This window comes from Dermacentor andersoni, chromosome 1 (assembly GCF_023375885.2).
Source record: "Dermacentor andersoni chromosome 1, qqDerAnde1_hic_scaffold, whole genome shotgun sequence".
NCBI lineage: Eukaryota > Metazoa > Arthropoda > Arachnida > Ixodida > Ixodidae > Dermacentor > Dermacentor andersoni.
The window spans coordinates 47,390,598-47,410,319 of NC_092814.1; the positions used below are offsets into that span (position 1 = coordinate 47,390,598).

The 19,722-nt window shown below is 48.6% G+C and overlaps 1 protein-coding gene across 1 annotated transcript in view; it reads right to left on the reverse strand.

The window, feature by feature from the left end:
• The window catches only part of LOC129387973 (uncharacterized), a 176,720-nt gene that overhangs the window by 116,532 nt on the left and 40,466 nt on the right, over positions 1-19,722 (reverse strand). The window contains exon 2 of the mRNA XM_055077865.2: positions 7,138-8,595. Within this exon, the coding sequence (XP_054933840.1) occupies positions 7,138-8,595 (1,458 nt within the window). The remainder of the gene's footprint in view (positions 1-7,137; positions 8,596-19,722) is intronic.

Sequence of the window (19,722 nt, forward strand, 5' to 3'; positions counted from 1 at the left end):
TTCGCTCGGTTACGAGGTACAACAGCGCCGAGGTACGGTCGACGCACAAAGCAGGAAAGGGCGCCTAAGAGCTGCGCTCTAAAAAAAGACCCTGTACATGTTGTGACTCGACGGCTATGGTCGCGGTTTCCATTCACGCATGTACGCGACTGACGCGGCCACATGCGAGCTATCACGATCTTTCTTGATAAGTTTCTTGCCATTCATTTGTGCCCACTAGAGGTCACTAGTGGAGTGCACGAGCAGTGTTTCTTCATGTAATGCATATTTCAGAACTATATATCTTGCATACTAGGTCCCACTGTTTAGCAGACTTACACAGAATGTTCTGTACTGACCAGCGCTTCCTTTCCTTCTTCCATTATTAAACTATCTAATAATGCCTGCCCTTGTCAAGGCTGTGGGTGAGTAGTCAGTAGTGTCGTCACATAACAGACGTAACAGCGGCAAATATACGAGCCCTGAAGAGAATTTAGCTCTGGTTTTTTTCGGCAGCTAAGAAATTCACGGCACGTGTGATGGAACAATATATGTATATGGCGTGGGCGCCTGGAAATCCCTGCACTTTATTATTCTTTCTGTTTTAGGTACTCTGTATCCACTTACATTTTACGAGAAAAATAAAAAAAGTGTGGTTTGATGGCTGCCCTTTCTACCTTCTTTGAGTATTTCTTTTTCTTTCCTGCCTCTGTTTCAAGAGCGGAGACAGTCGATGAGAAGCGTCGAAGCGGGGCCAGACAGAGCGAGTGCGTGCGAAGCGATCGTGCTCCGAAACTGCGGAGCTTCCACAGAGGCAGGGCAAAGAAAAACAAGAGCACTGAGAAGGCGGTTAAGGGCCCCCGAGGGGCGTTCTCTAGCGAGGTTTTACAAAGCCTCCATCGTGCCGATCATGGTTTTGCGAGATGCGCATAAAATCAATACGCCCCTCGAATCTGCGAGCAGAGCGCGCGCAACCAGGCATGCAGCGACGTAGCTTAAGTGAGAGCATCAGAAAAATAAAGAAAATAATTTCTCGTTGCAACGTTGCCGGCGGCGTTGCGTCTACAATGACAGAACCGCTTAAAGGAATCTGCGCCTTCTTCGTTCTCGGGAGAAAAGCCAGCTGAAACTCGACAGCCCGTTTACCGCGCATTCGTGTACTCGTCGAATGTTTCTTGTCTTTCTTTTTCACTCCCCCCCCCCTTCCCTCTTCTAAAATATCTTGCTGTACTGTGGAATAAGGGCCTGAGATTTTATTCCTTGTGTCGGAGTAGACGTGACCACTCGCGCTCACGACACAATAAGTGCGTAATGTCAGGCATGAAAGGCTGATCTAAACAAGGGTTATCAAAAGTGGTGGCGCCTGCGGGTTCCTTTTTGAGGACTTGCGTTCATTGTGGCCTGAGAGGAGCTGCTTCGATACGACACAGTTTCAAGAAAGGATAAATCTTACGCCATATCTCTCAAACTCCTCTAGAGTTGAGACGCAATGCGTTCGCATGTGGGCTAGGTTAGGCCTTCTTTTTTTCTTTGCTTGGCGCATGCAACCCCTCAGTTTCTTGATAATGGCCCCTCTGATAGGGACCAAGCCATGGAACAAAGTTCGTATTTTGTTATCGATCGATCAATATCATTTTCCAATCTTTTCACCGTTCTTAATTGACTCAGACGCTGCCGCACCGTCACTGTGGCCGGGATCGGCCACTCGGTGTGACGGATGATAAGTAATAAAAAACTGGAAAATGAAATGGATCGTCGCAGTATAGGGTCTTAGGGTGTGGTTCCTTTGCAAGCGTCCTGATTAGGAAAAGACGTTCGCTTCCTTTGCATGAACGCAATGTTGAATAAAAGTGGGGAGATTACAGCATCCTGCGGCGTACCTTCCGGACCCAGCTCCCCGGGGTCGGACTTGAGATCGCCAAACTTAAGCGTGGCTTTCCTGGATTGTAGAAACGAATTGACAAACTTGTGAAACTTCTGCCCAGCCCGAGCTCTGAAATGTAGTCCAGGACGTGCGCGTGGGCGGTGATGCCGAAGGCTTTTTCCAAATCGACTCCTAGGATGGCCCTGACATCCTTCGTGTTCTTATTAATAATTTGGCGCTTGAGTAGCTTCATCGCATCCTGCGTCGACAGGGACGGGCGGAAACCGACCATGTTGTAGGGGAAAAGGGGAGGAGGAGGAAAGAGAAAAGTAGAAGGCAGGGAGGTTAACCAGAATAACGTCCTGTTGGCTACCCTACACCGGGGAAATGGGAAAGGGGAAAACAAAGATCACAGGGAGAGAGAGGAGGGAAGGAAAGAAGGAAATTGCGGCGGGTTCGCTGACGCGTGTGGTCTTACAGAAATCGCGTTAATAGTCACAGATGGTCGCACAAACCCGTCGTCCTTAAGAAACGCAAAAGCGCCTTCACCGCTTTATGGGCCGACGGGCGATGGCGGCGGTGTTCTAGCAGCACCTGTACAGAAAGCGGCCGATTGTCCAGTTTTTGGAAAGCTTTGGCAAGTTCTTGTCTCTCTGAGACATATCTTGGACAGTGGCACAGCAGGTGGTCGATGTTTTCTTCGGTGCCGAGGGGAAGAGATTCTTTCCCTCGGTGTGCCTTGAGATGCGGTTGTGTATACGTGCTCTGCGACCTTGCCAACGCATGACTTGAGGGAGATGGGTCTGAGGTTAGCCAGCCCCGGAGGCCAACCCAGCTTGGGCACGAGGACGACCAAAGTCGTCTTCCAGAACTCTGGGACGGAGCCCTGCTCTCAGATGCGATTGGTTTCTTCAGTGAGAGATTCGATGGAGCCATCTTCCAGGTTTCGAAGCGCCCTGTTGGCGATGCCATCGGGGCCAGGGGACGATTTGCCGCTGAGGTTCTGAAGAACTTCCCTGAACTCATTGACGTTGAAAGGCTTGCCGAACTCCAGACAGGAGGGCCCCATATAGGACGGGTAATCCGCCGGGCTCGAGGTACCGACAGGTAGGTACCTGTTTGTCAGCGCGTCCAAGACGGCGTCTTCTGTCTCGGAGTGCGTGGCTTTGTGGAGTACTCTACCAATAGCTTGACTCTGATTGGATTTGGAGTTGGAATCGTTCAGCAGGTGCTTGAGTACATTCCACTTGCCGCCTACTCGCATTTGGTCGTCGACCGAGTTGCACACCTCGTGTCATTTCTGCCTGGCGAGTGATTGGCAGTGGTCTTTGATGGTTCGGCTGAGCTCCGCACTCTTCTTGCGGAGCCTGCGGTTGAGTCCCTGCCCCTCCCTCCTGTCGAGAACGCCTTTTTGGCCTCCAGAAGGTGTGCGAGGTGGTTGTCCATTCTATCGATCTCTAGGTCCGTCTAAACCTTCTTAGTCGCCGATTTGACAGCTTCGTTGAGCTGCGTCACCTGGAGCTCCAAGTTGATCGACGAGACCTGGATCTGCGCCCGCTCCTTTCTGATCGTGCGACACTGATCCCAGTCCGTGATGGTGAATTCCCTAAGCGGTTTGCTCTTCCCGTTGATGCGAGTCGCGAGTAAGCTGTGATCACTGCTTAAATCCTCGTTCAGGCTGTGCCAAGACACAGCCCCGACGTTCTTCAAAAAGGGCACATCCGGTATGGTGTCCCTCGAACATGAGTTGCAGATATCTTGAAAATCACCATCAGTGGCCTTAAAAGTACGAGTCAAAATCTGCGGAAGTAGGACTATTATTAGGGGTAATTACACATTATATACACTTAGTACCCATTTATGTCAGTGACTGAGCAAACGTTACTACTGCCTTTTAGGCAAGTAGTCAACGTTTGCTCAGTCACTGACATAAATGGGTACTAAGTGTATATAATGTGTAATTACCTAATAATAGTCATACTTCCGCAGATTTTGACTCGTATTTTAAGGCCATGATGGTTCAGAAAATTAAAGTGTTTGTTATATATTTTGAATTTCGCAAGCACGGAGGATAACAGCGTATTTTTATTTCTCGTTCTTCTTCTTCAATTTGTTTTTCTTAGCAATGTCACTCTGTTCCTTAGCAACTATGGTCACGTTCGTGTGGCGGATGGGTTGATGGTCCTGTTCGTAAGGGACACTGAATGGTAATGATATAAGAGTGCATGCGCGCCCTGCTGACGTGTTCTAAGTATCAAAACACAAAAAGTACAGGACGGGAGTGCACTGCGCCTGTGTCTTTTGTCAGAATTACCGACACGAGCCGCGTGCACTTTTCGTGTGAATGAGACGCGTGTCTGTGCGAGGCAAGAAGCGCGGCTGCTTCATGCCGTGACTGCTGCTGGTGCACTTCCTTTACAGCTCCCGAGCCGCGCTCGAAAGCGAAAGTGCTCGTGTATCCCCGCGTTCGAGGTCTTCAGCTAGGTAGGACACCTCCTCGTCACACCCAAACATTTCTTACACCTGATAAAGTTGGCCCACCGTGCTGCTACGTGCTGCTTGGAAATGCTGTGAATACGCAGTCGTGGACAGCCTCAGCCAGGCGACAGAAGAGCGTCATGCTGCCGGAAAGGCGCGGCGCCAACCGACCCGCTTTTCTAGTCGCAATGGGAAGCCAGCGCTGGCCTGGAGGTCATGTATGTTCGGCAGCTTGAGCGTGCAACTAAAATATGCTGCCACTGTCCGGTAGGGAAACTTCGAAAGTTGGAGATAACAAGACAAATGAGCACTGACCTATCAGCCATTCAGCTCTTCATGACAGGAGAGCGGCAAATGTAGTGAAGTTAAATTCTTGTGCAGAAAGAAAGCACACGTGAATACAAGTGTCGTCTGCTCAGTTGTTCTTTAATATTGAGACAACCCCTTCCAACAACGTATATCTTGCAACAGATTCTTTCATAACTTCATGCAGACTAGAAAAAAATAGAAAGGAAGAAAAGGGCCAGAGGTTCGAATTCATAAAGTTTCGCTCGCAAGTGCTGTTTGCCATTCGCCGGCCACCTTCGCTAATGTTTTGTCTAACACCGCTACTGGCAGGCATTTCCTTTTACAAATAAACTTTAGCGTGAGAACTTTTTTCTGTGAATACCGGCCCAGATCCACAGAGCTTCTCTTTCGTAAGAATATCTTGTCATTGCCCGGCCACCTTCGCTAATGATATAGTTGCTGTGTTGATGAAATACCTCATTGTATTATTTCATCACTACTCCTCATTCTCCTGGGGTGCTATAACGTAAAGCTATTCCAAACTTTTCTATTCCAATTCTGCAATAAGCCCTCAAAGATTGGTCAAAAAATGTTCAGGTCACCCCCATTTCGCCCGTCTGTCACGCGACGTCACGAAACCCACAACAACGTCCCATCTGATATGGCGTGTGTACACTGATTATGCATGATTAAACCGAACGAAAGAAAAATGATTGTTTCTAACTCGACGCCTTTTTAGCCATTGGCCTTTGATATTGTTCAAACGCTATCGTACTGCGCCCTCTACGCCTGTCTGTCACGTGACGTCACAAAACCACGGAAAAATTACGCGTCAAAGTGACGTGTACGTCTTTAAAACATATTAGTATACCGAACAAAACTGAATTTTTTTCGGAAAAGCTGGATACTGGTCCGTTCCGAAAGGAAGAGAAGATGGCTGACCGCCAGTAGCTCTAGCACTGGCTACTCGGAGCTGCCAGGGAGCACGGATTTATTTGCGTATGATAAAACATTTAGCGTGGCTTTATAACGCTTTTGAGCCCTTTCGCCACGTATACGACATCGCTCTGCAAACTCTTCCTTGCGGAGGATCAGATCAGTCCTGGGCGCTATAACGTAAAGCTATTCCAAACTTTTCTGTTCCCATTCTGCAATCAGCCCTCCACGATTTTGCACCACCCCCCCCTTCACCTGTCAGTCACGCGACGTCATGCAAACCGCGATAGCTCCCCATCTGATATGACGTGTACACACTGATTATGCATGAGTCGACCAAACGAAAAAAAAATAGTTATTTCTGATTCGACGCCTTTTCGCCATTAGCCCTCTGCTATTGGTAAATGTTTTCGGGCTGCACCCACTTCACCTGCCTGTCAGGCGACGTCGCAAAACCACGAAAACTTGTCGCGTCAAAGTGACGTGTCCGCGTTAAAGATGCATTAATATGCCGAACAAAATTGAATTTATCTCTGAATAGCCGCATGCTGCCCCTTTCCGAAAGGAATAAAAGATGGCTGCCGCCGATCGCTCAGGCACTCGCTACTCGCACCTGCAGGAGAGCATGGGTTTATTTGCGTACAATAAAACCTTTTGCGTGGCCGTGTAACGTTTTCGAGCACTTTCGGCACATTTACGACTTCACACTGCCAACTCTCCTTTGCTAAGAATCCGTTTTAGTGGCATACTTAACCTTCCGTTGCATGCCACCGCGATTTTCAACCGGCCACCGCAAGCTAAGAAAGGGAAAGCGGACCAATTGCAGACGCCGGCACCACCCTCCCCAACCGGTCATCGATTTTCAGTGGTCTGGCTCGGCCCCATCGAATCCCTCTCCTCTTGAGCGTGCTCCTCGCCTCTTGTCAGCCAATTATAGATAAGACAAGCCGCTCTGTGTAGGCAATGTTACTCGTTTTCGCAGCAAACAAAAGTGAATTCCTATAAACGAAGAGAGCGTTTGATTGGTCTGTTTAGACGAACCTGCGGGTCACCGCCGGGTCACCGCCCGATGTTTGCGTCGGCGGGTACGTAAATTTGACGTCAGGAGATTGGAATAAAAACATATTATAATAGTTTTACGTTATAGGGTCTCTTTTTACTTTTTTCATAATAACATACATCGCGTGGAATGTCAATGTGCGGTAACATCAAGCCTAATGCCAAAAATCTTTCCAGAATGTTATATGCGCCATTAATATGGCATGGGCGCTTCCTGACCATTCTAGCAAGCTGTATTCACTGCCAGTTTGAAAACAGCGCAACCGCAGCGTCTCACGGTCCAATTCAATATAACGCTCTTACCCTAGAACCGTTCATAAGAGCAGATGCCAACCAATCGTTATTTTGGATATGCTACTATGGAAAAGGTGGCCGGCAAATGGCTCTTACGAACACAAAGACTTGTGAATTGGCCTTAGATTTTATAGTGTTGACTGAAGCTAACACGACCGTTGCAGATAGTTGCCATTTCAACGGTTCAGTGCTGAAGGCTGCCCAGTAAGTCGCAATAAAAGCGAGGAAAGCTGACTCACTCTTTCCTGCGTCTTGTCTTCATCGGGCGCGGTGGTGAGGACTCCGGGGCTTCGCTGTCGTCCAGACGGTGGTGGGCCGTCTGGTGACGGAGCCAGCTCATCGGGTGGCTCCTTCTTGCGGGCTGAGCCACGGTGTGTCTGGCCCGGCCTCGAGTCCTGAAGGCGGCGCAGTATGTTGGATCGTGTCGCGTGGCTCTCTTCTTGGGATTGCTTGATGGGCGGCGCGGCGGGCGCCACCGACGATGCCGCGGCGGGAACGGCGCCGGCTGCTGCTGCGGCATTGGACGCCCCAGGAGTGGCGGTCTGGAGAACCGCGGCTGCGGCAGCCGCGGCGTTCTGCGCACCTGCGAAGGCAGCCTCGACGAGCGAGATCTGCACGGCGCTCAGGTCGCTTTCGGCCAGGTCGCAGGGAGTGGCACCGCGCAGGTTGGCCGTGTGGATGCGAGCGCCGGCTTCGAGCAGCAGGCGCAGGCAGGGCCACGACGGCTGCGGCTGACAGGCGGCCAGGTGCAGCGGCGTCACGCCGTTCTTGTCGCGGGGACTGGCGGCGGCGCCGTACTTGAGCAGCAGCCGCGCCGCCGCCGTGCGGCCCAGCGCGGCGGCCAGGAACAGCGGCGGCAGGCTGTAGAGGAAGTCGCGCGTGTACTCTTCTTCGAAGGTTATCTCCCGGCCGTCGGGCGAGTAGCGAACGACGCGCAGCGAGGCTGCCAGCTCGGGACGCAGCGGCACGTACTTGCGGCGTCGCAGCTCGGGTGACGGCGCCTGCTCGGGGCTATGGCCCGCGGCGCGCGGGCTGAGCGTGGCGCGGCGCAGCGAGCCGCTGGCCTCGGAGGCAGCCGAGCTTCCGCGGCGCAGGCTGCCCAAAGGCACGCCGGCCTCGTTGGGCTCGACGCCGTACTTGAGCAAGAGGCCGACCACGTCGAGCGCTTGATGTTCGACGGCCAGGTGCAGTGCGGATGCGAACACGGCCGGCACGGGCTCCAGGTCCGTGGAGACCGAGTCACCGCGACCGAAGCGGTCGATGAGCGTCTGGCTTTTGCGCAGCAGGATCTCCATGTCCTGGCTGGCCGACCCGGCGCTGCTCTTGTCCAGCAAGCTTCCGTGCAGGTTGACCGAGAAGCGGCCGTGGTGCAGCTCCAGGAGGCGGCGCGTAGCGGCCACGTCGTTGGCGCGGATGGCGCGCTCCAGCTGCTCGGCCTCGAGCGTCAGGTCGTTGATGGAGGAGCCCAGGCTGCTGCCCGTCGTGGCGGCCGTCAGCGAGTGGCAGGAGGCGCTGAGTGGCAGGCTGCCGCCTCCGCTCGGTGGCAGGTGGTCTTCGCTCGGGGGCGGCGTCGGCGTCGACTGCACGGCCACCAGCGGCGCCGGCGAGCGCCCCGTCGGCAGGGACGCCGACGCTGGGCACGCCGCCGCCGCCGCTCCGCCGCCGCCGCCGCTCGGCTCACCGGTTTCAGGGTACAGCTGCACATACGAAGAACAAACACCATATTTGCACAGGGATGGCACGTTTCAGCGACACGACCTATCCGGGAATCCCTTTTATGAGGACGGGCACTCGCAATACCTGCGCAAGTGCACTTTCCGTTTAGCTGGCGCTTGAGCGCCGTCAATTGCCAAATAAAACAGGGCGACAGTGAAGCGACAGCCAAGCGAATCACAAATAGCACTTGTATAAGTTTTGTGCATTTGTGTCATCGGCCTGCATTCACAAAGCAGCTCGTATGCTACTGAGGCTCATAAAAGCATGCACCGGCCAATCGCCATATTACCCATGACAGGGCAAAAGGGAATGAAAAGCATTTCTTACCAACTAGGGCCCTGGATTCACGAAGCAATTCCTACACTGAAGCATATGGTATCCGACGTTTGGGAAATACATATTCGTGGTCTGGAAACAGGGCACGACTTCGTCCTTAAGCGGCTTCCAGGTTATTGTGGCATCGTTGGCAACGAACTTGCTTATAAGGTTACCCGGTCTGTTCACGAAGACACCCGGGCGCTTCCAATTATTTTTACGAGGACGGACGCTGCCAGAGAACTTGGTCTGTTCGCCCACAAAAAAATACAAGTTTTCCGGTGTCCTACGAGTGTCTCCATTTGCAGGCTGCCTATAACGCAACATTGCGGTACCAATTATGGCTGGAAGTTGCGTTTACTAAGGCTGACCCCTACCCTCTTGGTATGGCCGACAGCCTGACGTGCGGCTCCTGCAGACCATCGTGCACCTGTCGTGTACCTGTCCTCGTATGATGTCTATTACGCCTCTCTCCCTGGACAAATTTAAGCTGGCTGGACTCGAGACCTATTTCTGAGTCAAAGGTACCCGGACCGTGGCCACATCCGTTGCTACCACAGAAGGCTATTCGTGCACTAGCGGAGATCTTGAAGACCACACACTTAAGACAAATAGACGATAGTTTATTTTGTGGTCTGAAAGTACAGAACAAAGGGAGTGAGAAAAAAAGCTGCTCATTGGACAGCTTGACAAAGCTGTCCAAAAGCCTTCCTTGTAGAATAATACAGGCAAAAAAAGAAATATCATACGAAAGCGTAGGATTTGTACGAATAACCGCAGTATTAGCCTTCGAGACACTATTCATTCACTTACCAAAGATCTCAAGCGACTCATGAAAAATTCTAAACAAAAGTTTTGAACGTTGTAGCGCCTGGGATCTTAAGTGAAGCACCTGATAAATTTTGGAGGTCTCTAAACCCATTAGCCAAACGTTTGTCAGCGGCGCGACTTGAAATGCAACCTTCCGCTTAAAGTTTTAATCACTACCGTTAGTTTTCACTCCCAGATAACGATACTGTACCAAACATAAAGTAATCAATGGATAGACACCTAAACAGATAACGAACTTTCTGAGCGAGGAGTGTTTAATCGTATATGAAATGGAAAGGCAAAAAAAAAAGAAAGAAACCTAGGGCCGGACGGTATTCCTAATGAAGATTTGTACCAGTACACCGAATGGGGGGGGGGGGGGGGACGCGCAAAATACATGACTATTACTTTTTGCTCCTCCCTTAGCAGTGTTTTTTTTTTTTTTCGAGGACATGGAAACGAGAAAAGATCCTCAAAATCCTCAGATCCTCATATCCTCAAAAGTAGCCATAAATTGAAGTAAGAGAACTGTTCGATGAATCTCGTTCATCAGTACGTGTTCAAAGCTGATTGAACACATTATATCCAAACATCTCCTGACTCACATGAATGCGCATGGTTTTTTTATCTAACTGTCAGCACGGCCGTTGGGAAAGGCCCGTCAAATACACCTCACACAATCGAATCAGTTCGCTAGCTGATCTTCCTTTCTTACAATGCATAACTAAACAGGAAAGACTAAAATATCTCCTGTCTTATTATATGTCTATATAAACTGGATCAACTATTTTGAGGTTCATCGCAATGAAGCTTCTATAGGCACTGCCATTTCATGTTCTTCCCAGTTCCTGCTGCCCACACTGACTGCTTGAAGTTAGGTTTTTTTTCCCCAAGAGCTCTCAATGCGTGGAATTCCCTCTCCGATGTTGCTGTATTATTCACATCAGTTAACAAATTTCTAAAATAGCATTAGTGACGTTCTTGTACGGGACAACTAGACATTGAATACTATTGCGAAGTATTTCTTGGCCAACTGTCATTGTTTCTTTCGTTTTTGGCACTTTGCTGCTGCTGTCTTTTTTCTCCTCGGTTTTTGGCGTATTAGTGCTGATATTATGTTTTTTTTTCGTGTTTTCATTTACTAGTACGAGATACCATTCTGATTTGGTACGATTTTTCATGTTTCTGTCATTGCAGTATACATGCATAATTATCCACTCCTGTAAAACCTCTTTGCAGGGCAGGCAGTATTCAAAAATAAATAAAACTAAGTGCACTGAGAAACCGGCTACTCGGCGATCCGGTGTTCCTGCGTGGCGTGGGTGTTGCAATGCAGTTGCCATTATCTTCGCTTTTCTCGCTGTTGCACACTTGTCTGAATTATATTGCTCCTGCCTGGCACAAAACAAAGAGGATAAAAAAACCCAGCGGAAACACACGAGAGACCACATGAAGAAGACGACGGGACTAGTTGGACCAACTAGTCCCGTCTTCTTCATCTGGTCTCTCGTGTGTTTTTGCTCTGGTTCTTTTATCCGTTTTACAAAGTGCCAACCAGCCAAGTTCACCCCTTTGCGACAAAATAAAACGTTCGCCTTGGCGCGTAGTAGCCACGGTGGCTGCTGTACCACGAAAACCCTTATCCCACTTCTGCTGTACAATAGAGCGCATAATGTAGTTCTCCCCAATAAGAAACAGCGGGTTACTTATAATATATTGCAAATATTTAGTCTGGCCATCCCTATTCATAGGCACGGCGGCCGCATTTCGATGGAAGCGAAATGCGAAAACACCCTTGTACTTGGATTTAGGTGCACCTTTAAGAACCCAAGTGGTCCAAGTTTCCGGAGTCCCCCACTGCGGCATGCCTCATAATTAGATCGTCGTTTTGCACGTAAGACACCATAACAATTATTTTTTTAATTCATGGGCATAAGGAATGCAGAAGTGCTATCATCATGCATGCAAGCGCATAAGCGATTTGAATCAAAGTCAATTAAATTTAAAAGGCCCTAAAGAGGCCCACCTTCCTATATGTCTCCATCGGAAAAAACACATATTCTATACTTTTCGGGCTGTGATGTCATGCGACAAGTCCGAAAGCCCATGCATACGAATGCGGGCTGCGGGTGATGCCTAGCGTCGACTTTTTTTACAAAGGATGATTTCCCGTGGGAACTTCAGCCTTCTTTCATTAGGTCATAGGCTGAATGCGAGGTGCTTCATTTATCTAACAGGCGTTCCAGAATTTGTGCCGGAGAATGGAGCGGAAAAAAAGAAAACATCACTAACGCATACGCAGAACGCTTATACACAGGAACGGAGGCTCACAAATTTATGTATTAATAACCAACTAGCCCGCCGTGGTAGTTTCCATAACAGGTGTTGCCACAATTTGCCGAAATGCGTCCCAGTGACAAGATAAGGGAGGTTAGCCATAGAACCAACTGGTCTCTCGAGGACGGAAAGAACGCTAGGCGGAGCTTGAGAGCGCTATCAAAAAAATAAATAAAGATAAACAAGCTGAAAATAAAGGAAGACACGCGGCGGCTGAAGTTAAGCACCATGATGGCGCCCAGTCACGCCGAAGATTGCATCACACAACAGCGATGCTCTCCTGCTGTCAACCACAGAGAATAATGCCGTGACAAGTGTGGAGAGCCCTTTCGCGGCGTATATGCTCAGCAAGCAATGCAGCGACAGATAGCGTATCTCCGCGCCTCATTTTTCACGCGTTGTTCAGGCCCTTCTGCGCAAAACGATGGGGTGCGCAGACTCCTCCACATGCCACGTAGCTCACAGGCTTGTGCAATTCGATCTTGGCGGCGCCATCAGATAAGGCTAGCCACTAGGAAATCTTTCGTAATCCTGCGAATTCGATCGTTGCGCAGTTGCTTCGGGCACTGAATGAACTTATGGCTGCGTTGCTCAACAGCTACAAAAAATGAACATACTTTTTAGTTCTGACACTGCTTTTCGCGTCTAGCAATAACTTTGATCACCCAACACCTGTGTAATAGATAATTTCCATCGAGCACAATTTGCAGACTCCCGCCATTATGAAGGGAAAAGGAGAGAAATCTTGCAGCGTGAATAAACTGACCACAGCAACAATTATTCACACTTCGACACAGCATCTGCTTCCTCCCTGTCAAAACGTTCCTTGACATTGTAAGAAGCTTCGTTGCATTTTACAAGACTTCTCAGTGAATGTGTACGCGTAACAAATGCAAATTTTTCTGTTAATTTCAGAGAGCATGAAAAAATATATATAACTCTTTATGAGGCGAACTTGTGCACAGAAAAACACAAGTGACATTCAAAGCACAACGTTATCGGGGAGCACAATGGTCGGTGTTGAAATCTAATCTACGGCTCAAGTGCTTTGGCTATTTATACATGACTCATCGTCTATTTCAACGTAACGCTTTTGCTCGCGTGCCAGAATGTGCAGCACTATTCGCTTCCCGCACGCAATCTGATTACACATGATTCTTTCACAATAGAATCGGCAATAATATTCGGGAAAGTTCCAGTACAAGTAGGCGTGTATTGCGCCAAGGGATAACATTGTAACAGTGGTTAGCCATGAAACGGTCACCGTGAAAAGATGAACAGTATGAGCTTGTTTATGGAGAAGAGCACTTACAAACGAAAAGCTTTGTGAAATCGGCCCCAGATAGCTTTCCTCCCAACTAGGCTTCGTGCTCTAGGTTTGTAGAACGTTAGAAGGACTAAACGAAATTATAAAAAAAAATATTATAGAGACATAGAAAGTAGAGGAAAGGCAAACAGGTCAACAAGATGCCCGTACAGTTAGCTACCTCAGGCAAGAGGAAAGGCGTTAAGGGATGAAAAATATCATATGTGATAGCTCATGTTGCTGACCTAACGTTGAAGGCGAAGTATGCTTTTATAATATTTATTTCAATAAAGACGTAGAATAAGACAGGTACATTCTTGCTGAACTAATAAAGAAGCATTACACGCTCACATGTACAACTGCTGATTACGGGATAGTCTTTTACCCATTACATTTCATTCACTGCTCCAGATGCGCCAGTCTGAAGCCCCACTCCGTGAGCAGGGTTCCAATTCAACGATATTCAAGAGAGGTTCCGCGAGAACTCTCCAAGGTGGAGCGGATACTATCTCAAGTTAGGTGAGTGCGCATTAGAAACCAAAACTAAAATGGCGGCTTTTTTTTCTTTATTCTTGAATAAGTGAGAAGCGAGGATATATATCGCAGATAAAGATACCATTACACGAATCGGACAAGCTGAGCTCATCAGCACCACCCGTGGAGGTGCGGCACCACGCGCTAAAGCCATCTGTGACGCGCAGTCATGCATGCCACACGATAGCCTGATTGAGTTTCAGCAACGAGCACACAGCACGTCTCCTCGCGAACAGCAGCGCGGCTTCGGTCATTCCGCCTCGATTTTTTGTAATCTGCGCAACTCTTGATTGAAGTTCGGCGAGGATACGAAGGCGATGCACGTTTGAAGTTCTGGCGCTATGATCATTAATGGAATGTGGCTTACAGCTGCTGTGCTCACGTTCCAGCCGGGCACGTTGCTCACAAATGGGAGGCAATTTTATAGCGAAGAGCACGTTGAGCTGCGAAGGGAGAGTGATGCAATAATTTGGCTCCGTCATAATGTCTCTTCTCTTTAACATGCCCCGAGCTCTTGTAGCCTTATCAACGAAAGCCAATCGCTCAAGAGGGGAAAATCGCTGCTGTCTGTCTTATCGGGAATCACGGAGGGCCCCTAAAGCACGAATCGACACAAGAACAGCTGCGCCGTACTAACCGTTACAAGTTCTGCAGTGCCACCGTCCGCCCTCAGTTTTTACACCTTTGTGATCAAATCAAAGGTTGCCGTCACTGCGTAAGAATCAACGCCTCCAAGATAAGATATCACAAGGCCTACGATATTTGAGCAGTGACATTACGCAAGAAGGCCGACCGCCCATAAGGTACATTCCAATGGTGGACGCCGGCGACACCCTCATAAGGTAATATTTTTTTGAAGAGGCTAGTGTTTGATTATGTAGCTGATTATAGAAGCTGACGATAGAAGCTAAGCAGCACCTGCACTAAATATTCCGTATTTAAGCCTGCAATAACATAATATTTAGCTTGATAGTAAAAGGGTCAATGTTTTGAGCAAATTCTACGACGCCATTCGCTACCGAGAAAGTGTGTAGCTACGTCAGAACTACAAGCCATAAAACGATAAGGGGTGGAGTAAACGTTAGAGAGAAAAAAAAGAGACATGAGCGCGCGGAAACATACGCGTGAAGGGAGCTTCTTGTGGGCAGTAAAGCTGCACGAAAAAGAAAAAAAAAAAGAAGAATGGGACTTCACAGAGGACGAGGAGACCGCGAATGACGGCGTCCCGATGCGCCTTGTCCTTTCTCGTTTGGTTCGTACTTTGCATTCCTTATTCTGTTCCATTACATCCTCGCGATTTTCATCACCTGTTTTGCGGCGCAGTTAAGGTGTTCGCATATAGCCAGAGACAGGCGCGCCTTTTTCATTGCCCGTCAAAAAAGCTCCAGCGAGCCGAGTTTATACGCGAAAGGTGTTTCAAAGTACGGCATGTATCACATTTGAAACGACATTGAGGCTACTCTTGGATTTTGGAACGCGTTGGCACACTGTAGCTACTAGAGGCCAAATGGTAGTTCTGCTTTGAAAATGTCCCGCGCACGCTCAGATTTTTCACAACTCTCTAAGGATTCTGTGAAAGAGCAGCCTTCCCTGAAAAAGAAAAGCGAAAATAATCTGCCTTATAACGAGGCCATAGAAAACCCGAGGCCGTTAAGCGGCCCACCCCTGTCTTTGTTTACTCTTGTAGCGGGCATAAAGTGACACCTGCTGGAATAATGAACCCAAAAACGCGAACATTCGCTGATGGACTCATTAGTTAAGCGGGAGGAGAAGAGAATATATGTGGTAGTGGCGGGAACTTTTTTCCCCTGACCTGAAGCCATCTGTAGCTCGAAACAATGGAACATAAAGTTGACTCGGAAGGCTGTCTAGACTCATTAAGCACAGAAATGTTCACACCTTGGCCCGCGATGTAGAATTTGCTTTTCCTTTTTCTGCGAGGTGAAGCCTCTTTACAGTCAGAAAAAAAAAAAGAAGAAAAGTTAATGAGTAGTACCGCGTGACGGGAACAATAAAGGTTCTGCTCGTAACGAATCACCGGCACTTTAATATTTTATTTTGTTCTTTCAATTTTTCTTATTTCTTTGTCTGGATCGGCGGGACAGGCCTAATGATTAGCAGACCATAGCATCTGAATGCCGGCTCTCACGTTATTTATTTCTTGTATCCGCTAGAATTTACATCTGTCGCGTAGCTAATTAGTGACGTTAAAGGTGCGCACACACCATTACGAATGAGGTGCGAGTAATTTTCTCGCTGTCCTCATCTCGAGGAAAAAAAAAGAAAAAGAAGTGAACGGACACGGTGCAGAAAACATTGCGTCGCAGTGAAAACAACGCACGTGAGCGCAATATAGCCATTGCGAATGCTTCAAGTACGTTGAGCATCGGAGCCGCACGTAATTATCCTCACTGAGTACCCGCTCACGTGAAACGATACGGCCATACGCCGCGAACAAATATCCTCCCCGTCCACCACCAATCTGCGCACTGCGAGCACATATACCGAATAACCAGTGTAAAAAAGTGGACGTGTGTACGGGCTGGCTACGCACGAACGGTAGAGCCGTAGATGTAACGGTTCGTCGCTTAATTGATACTCGCCAGAGTGCTACCGTTATCCCACCTGCCACCTGAAATAGGAGCGCTGCGGTCGCCGGGCAACAATGTCAGCAACGGCGACCACGGCTGGAATATTCTGCGCATAACAAGAAAAGCCCGCGTAACTCGACTCAATAAGGGGAAGAAAATGATAGCGAGGACGGCCCTTTAAAAGTAACTTCCAAAGTTGACGGAAGGCAGGCCCTAAAGCAAGATGACTACGGAGAGAGAAGGGGCGGAATCTTATAGCGATTAGAAAAGCGAACAGTTGCACTTCGCCGCTTGCGTCACTAAATGGAACGCTACCAAGCCAGGTGTGGAAGAAGGGGAGGACGCGGCCAATAAACGAGAGGGCGCCACCTCTGAAGTGCGCGTCATCATATTGCGCGCTGGTCGAAGAATACCGCAATGTTTCTGTTTGCTCATTAAACAAAGAAATAAATACTATCTAGCAAGTTTTAAAGTATAAACACGTGGTGGAAGCCGTTTACGTAATCCTTTAAGTAATGTATTAATGACATTCTTTTTTTCATTTTCAGCCGACAGGTGGTATCGCAAGCGTAAGTGAGTTGGCAGAGCGCAGCGCCATGTCTTCTGCTACCAGGAGCTTGCATGATGCACGCACCAGGCATACACTGCCAGCACTTCCTAAGTAGCGAGTGCAACGGAACCGTAAAGTGGGTCTTAGGGTCACCTTCACTAACGGTCAATATCAATCTTCCTTCTTTTTTTCGCCCTTCGTCATCGACTTGGACATGACACGCACGCCACCGCGCTGTCGTTATCGCTGCGATCTGCCTCACGGCGCGTCGCGTGACAGAAACAATGACACATGAAATCGAATATTACAATATACGGGCACTGCATTGCCTGCGCGAAGTGAAATCGAAGAGCGTGGGGCTGACGGCGCGCGCTGTACAGTGAAATTGAGAACGAAAGTGCGGCACTCCGGGATTAGAGCGAAAAGTGCAGCCAATTAAGAGACCTCCACACTCTTCCCGTCCGGACTCTGAGGTCTTATCAGCCGAACAAATGAATTTGCGCTGGAGCCGTCCGGGTTGAACGCTTCTGGTCGGTGAATGGCGATCTGCGAGCTACGAACGCTGGCCATAGCGCGGGGAATTCGATCTCGAAATATCTCCTTGGCATCGGCTTTGATAGTGGGGGCGGGGGTCACGGGAAACCTGATCCAGCCCTTCTACTGGCCAAAAGAGTAATTGCCACGGCAACTTCGTGGACGCTGTCGCTAACAGAGATCTAGGCCATTCCGATCAATCCGTCGCTTCCGACAGACTCGCGTGCGCAATTCCTCGCGCACGCGAGGAATTGCGTGCCCGAGGAATTGCGCGCGACGCCCGCGTGTCTCCGGGGTATCGCGGCAGGCGCGCGCACGGCCAGGGTCGCAAGCCAGCAGCCAAGCCACAGCAACCGAACCTGAAGCGAACTACTTCTTCGCCGCTTCCGCTCCGAGCCGACGACGGCTTCGTTTTGAAAATGATTGACAGAGGCGTGACGTGTTCATAACTTGAGGTGCGGCCCCGCGCACTCTGAGAGCCGATGACGCGAGCACAATTCTGGCCAATCACATGAGGCCAAGTGAACCGTTCGCTTTCCGAACATTTATAAGATTCCGCCCAAGGTGAAGTTTTACACAATAAATGCGTGCTGCCATTTACGAAACTATAAGAGAGAAATAAAGATAGTTAAGAGAGCATGAGCAGGATAACAAAGAACGCACGAAGTTTTCCACAGGTACCCTACAGAAGCGATATAACGCCTTGCTCTAGGTGCCGTATGGGTGTTGCAAGTTCTTTGGGAATAAGACGGCAAAGTAAAACAAAATATAAGGCATGAAAGATATGTGATATAAAATGCGTTAAAAAATGAGCTGGTAAAACCAATGTCCTCACTCTCGAACCTAGAAATGCGGTTTACTGCATGTCAACGGTTCTAAGAAAAAGAAAAAAAGAATATTTTTTTCTGTATAACTAGTGCAGCGCAAATGACAATGTTCTTTTTATTTGGCAACTCATTGTTAGCGGCGGCGGACAAAGTAAATTCATGATAATTGCAGATAATTATCTATCAGTCACTAATTTATATTCAGTTAATTCATTTAGGGCGCACGTAGCAGTTGCGGCTAGAAGCCGGTAAGTGTTCAAGGCATGGGCACCTAATAGAAATACCGTGATTACAGCAGCAGTTTCCAAGATATCCATCCCCGAAATCTCGCACGAAATGCAGTGTTCTCGAAGTAATTTGTCTTGGTGAGCTTGCGGAAGGATTGAGAAAAAGTTATCAATCGAACGCCAAAGCATCTTTCCTCGAGTTTGAGGGAGAATATCTCCCAGCTAGTGGTAGTCTGAGGACTAACATAACATGGACCCACCCTGAACGCTAACCTGCTTCATTTCTCGTATTGAAACGCATGCTCTAGACCAAAGATACAAAAAATATTTCAGGCAGTGTTTTTCTTCATCAGTCAGTGAGTATCTCTTGTTCAGTGGCGCCGACTACATGCGTTGCAGCCTGAATGCGGGGTGTGTTGCCAAGAATGTGTTACTAAAACATAAATACGTTATTTACTCCATTGCATATGCACATAAGAAATTACTTCATAAGCACCTTCTAATTTGTTAACGATGCTCGCAAACAAGGCAAACTCGGAAATTTATAGCAGACGCCTTGAAGGGAGGCCGTATGGCAGCCAAATGTGTGCCGACCTTGCGCTGACACTATTCGGCGAAGTGAACATTACTTGTAATAAACCGCAAAACAAGAGTAAAGGACTCGAGCCCGGCAGAGTAACGAGATTTTAATCACGGAGCTTGCGATATATAAAAACCCAAATTTCAGCGTCACCAATCTTCAAGACTAGTGCCACTTGCCAGATATCGTTGAAGAACAGTGACATGTGGTTCAGGAAATCAAGCGTATGCTTCAAAATAGTTCCGCAAGACTAACTGTCAGCCTTGTATTACACGCAGAGGTATTCCACGTGATCCAATGTCAATAATTTGTACAGGAGAACAAAAGGTTAATGGCATCTTGCGTTGTTGTGCTACAATGTGGCAGAGTTTAAATGGACCTCTGAAACCTGGAAAGCGAACGCACAATAATCATGCACGACAGAAGCTCTCATTAAACGACAAAAGACACCACTGGCAGGCCTTTCGAATTTAATTTTATAATTACGCAAGTTGAAG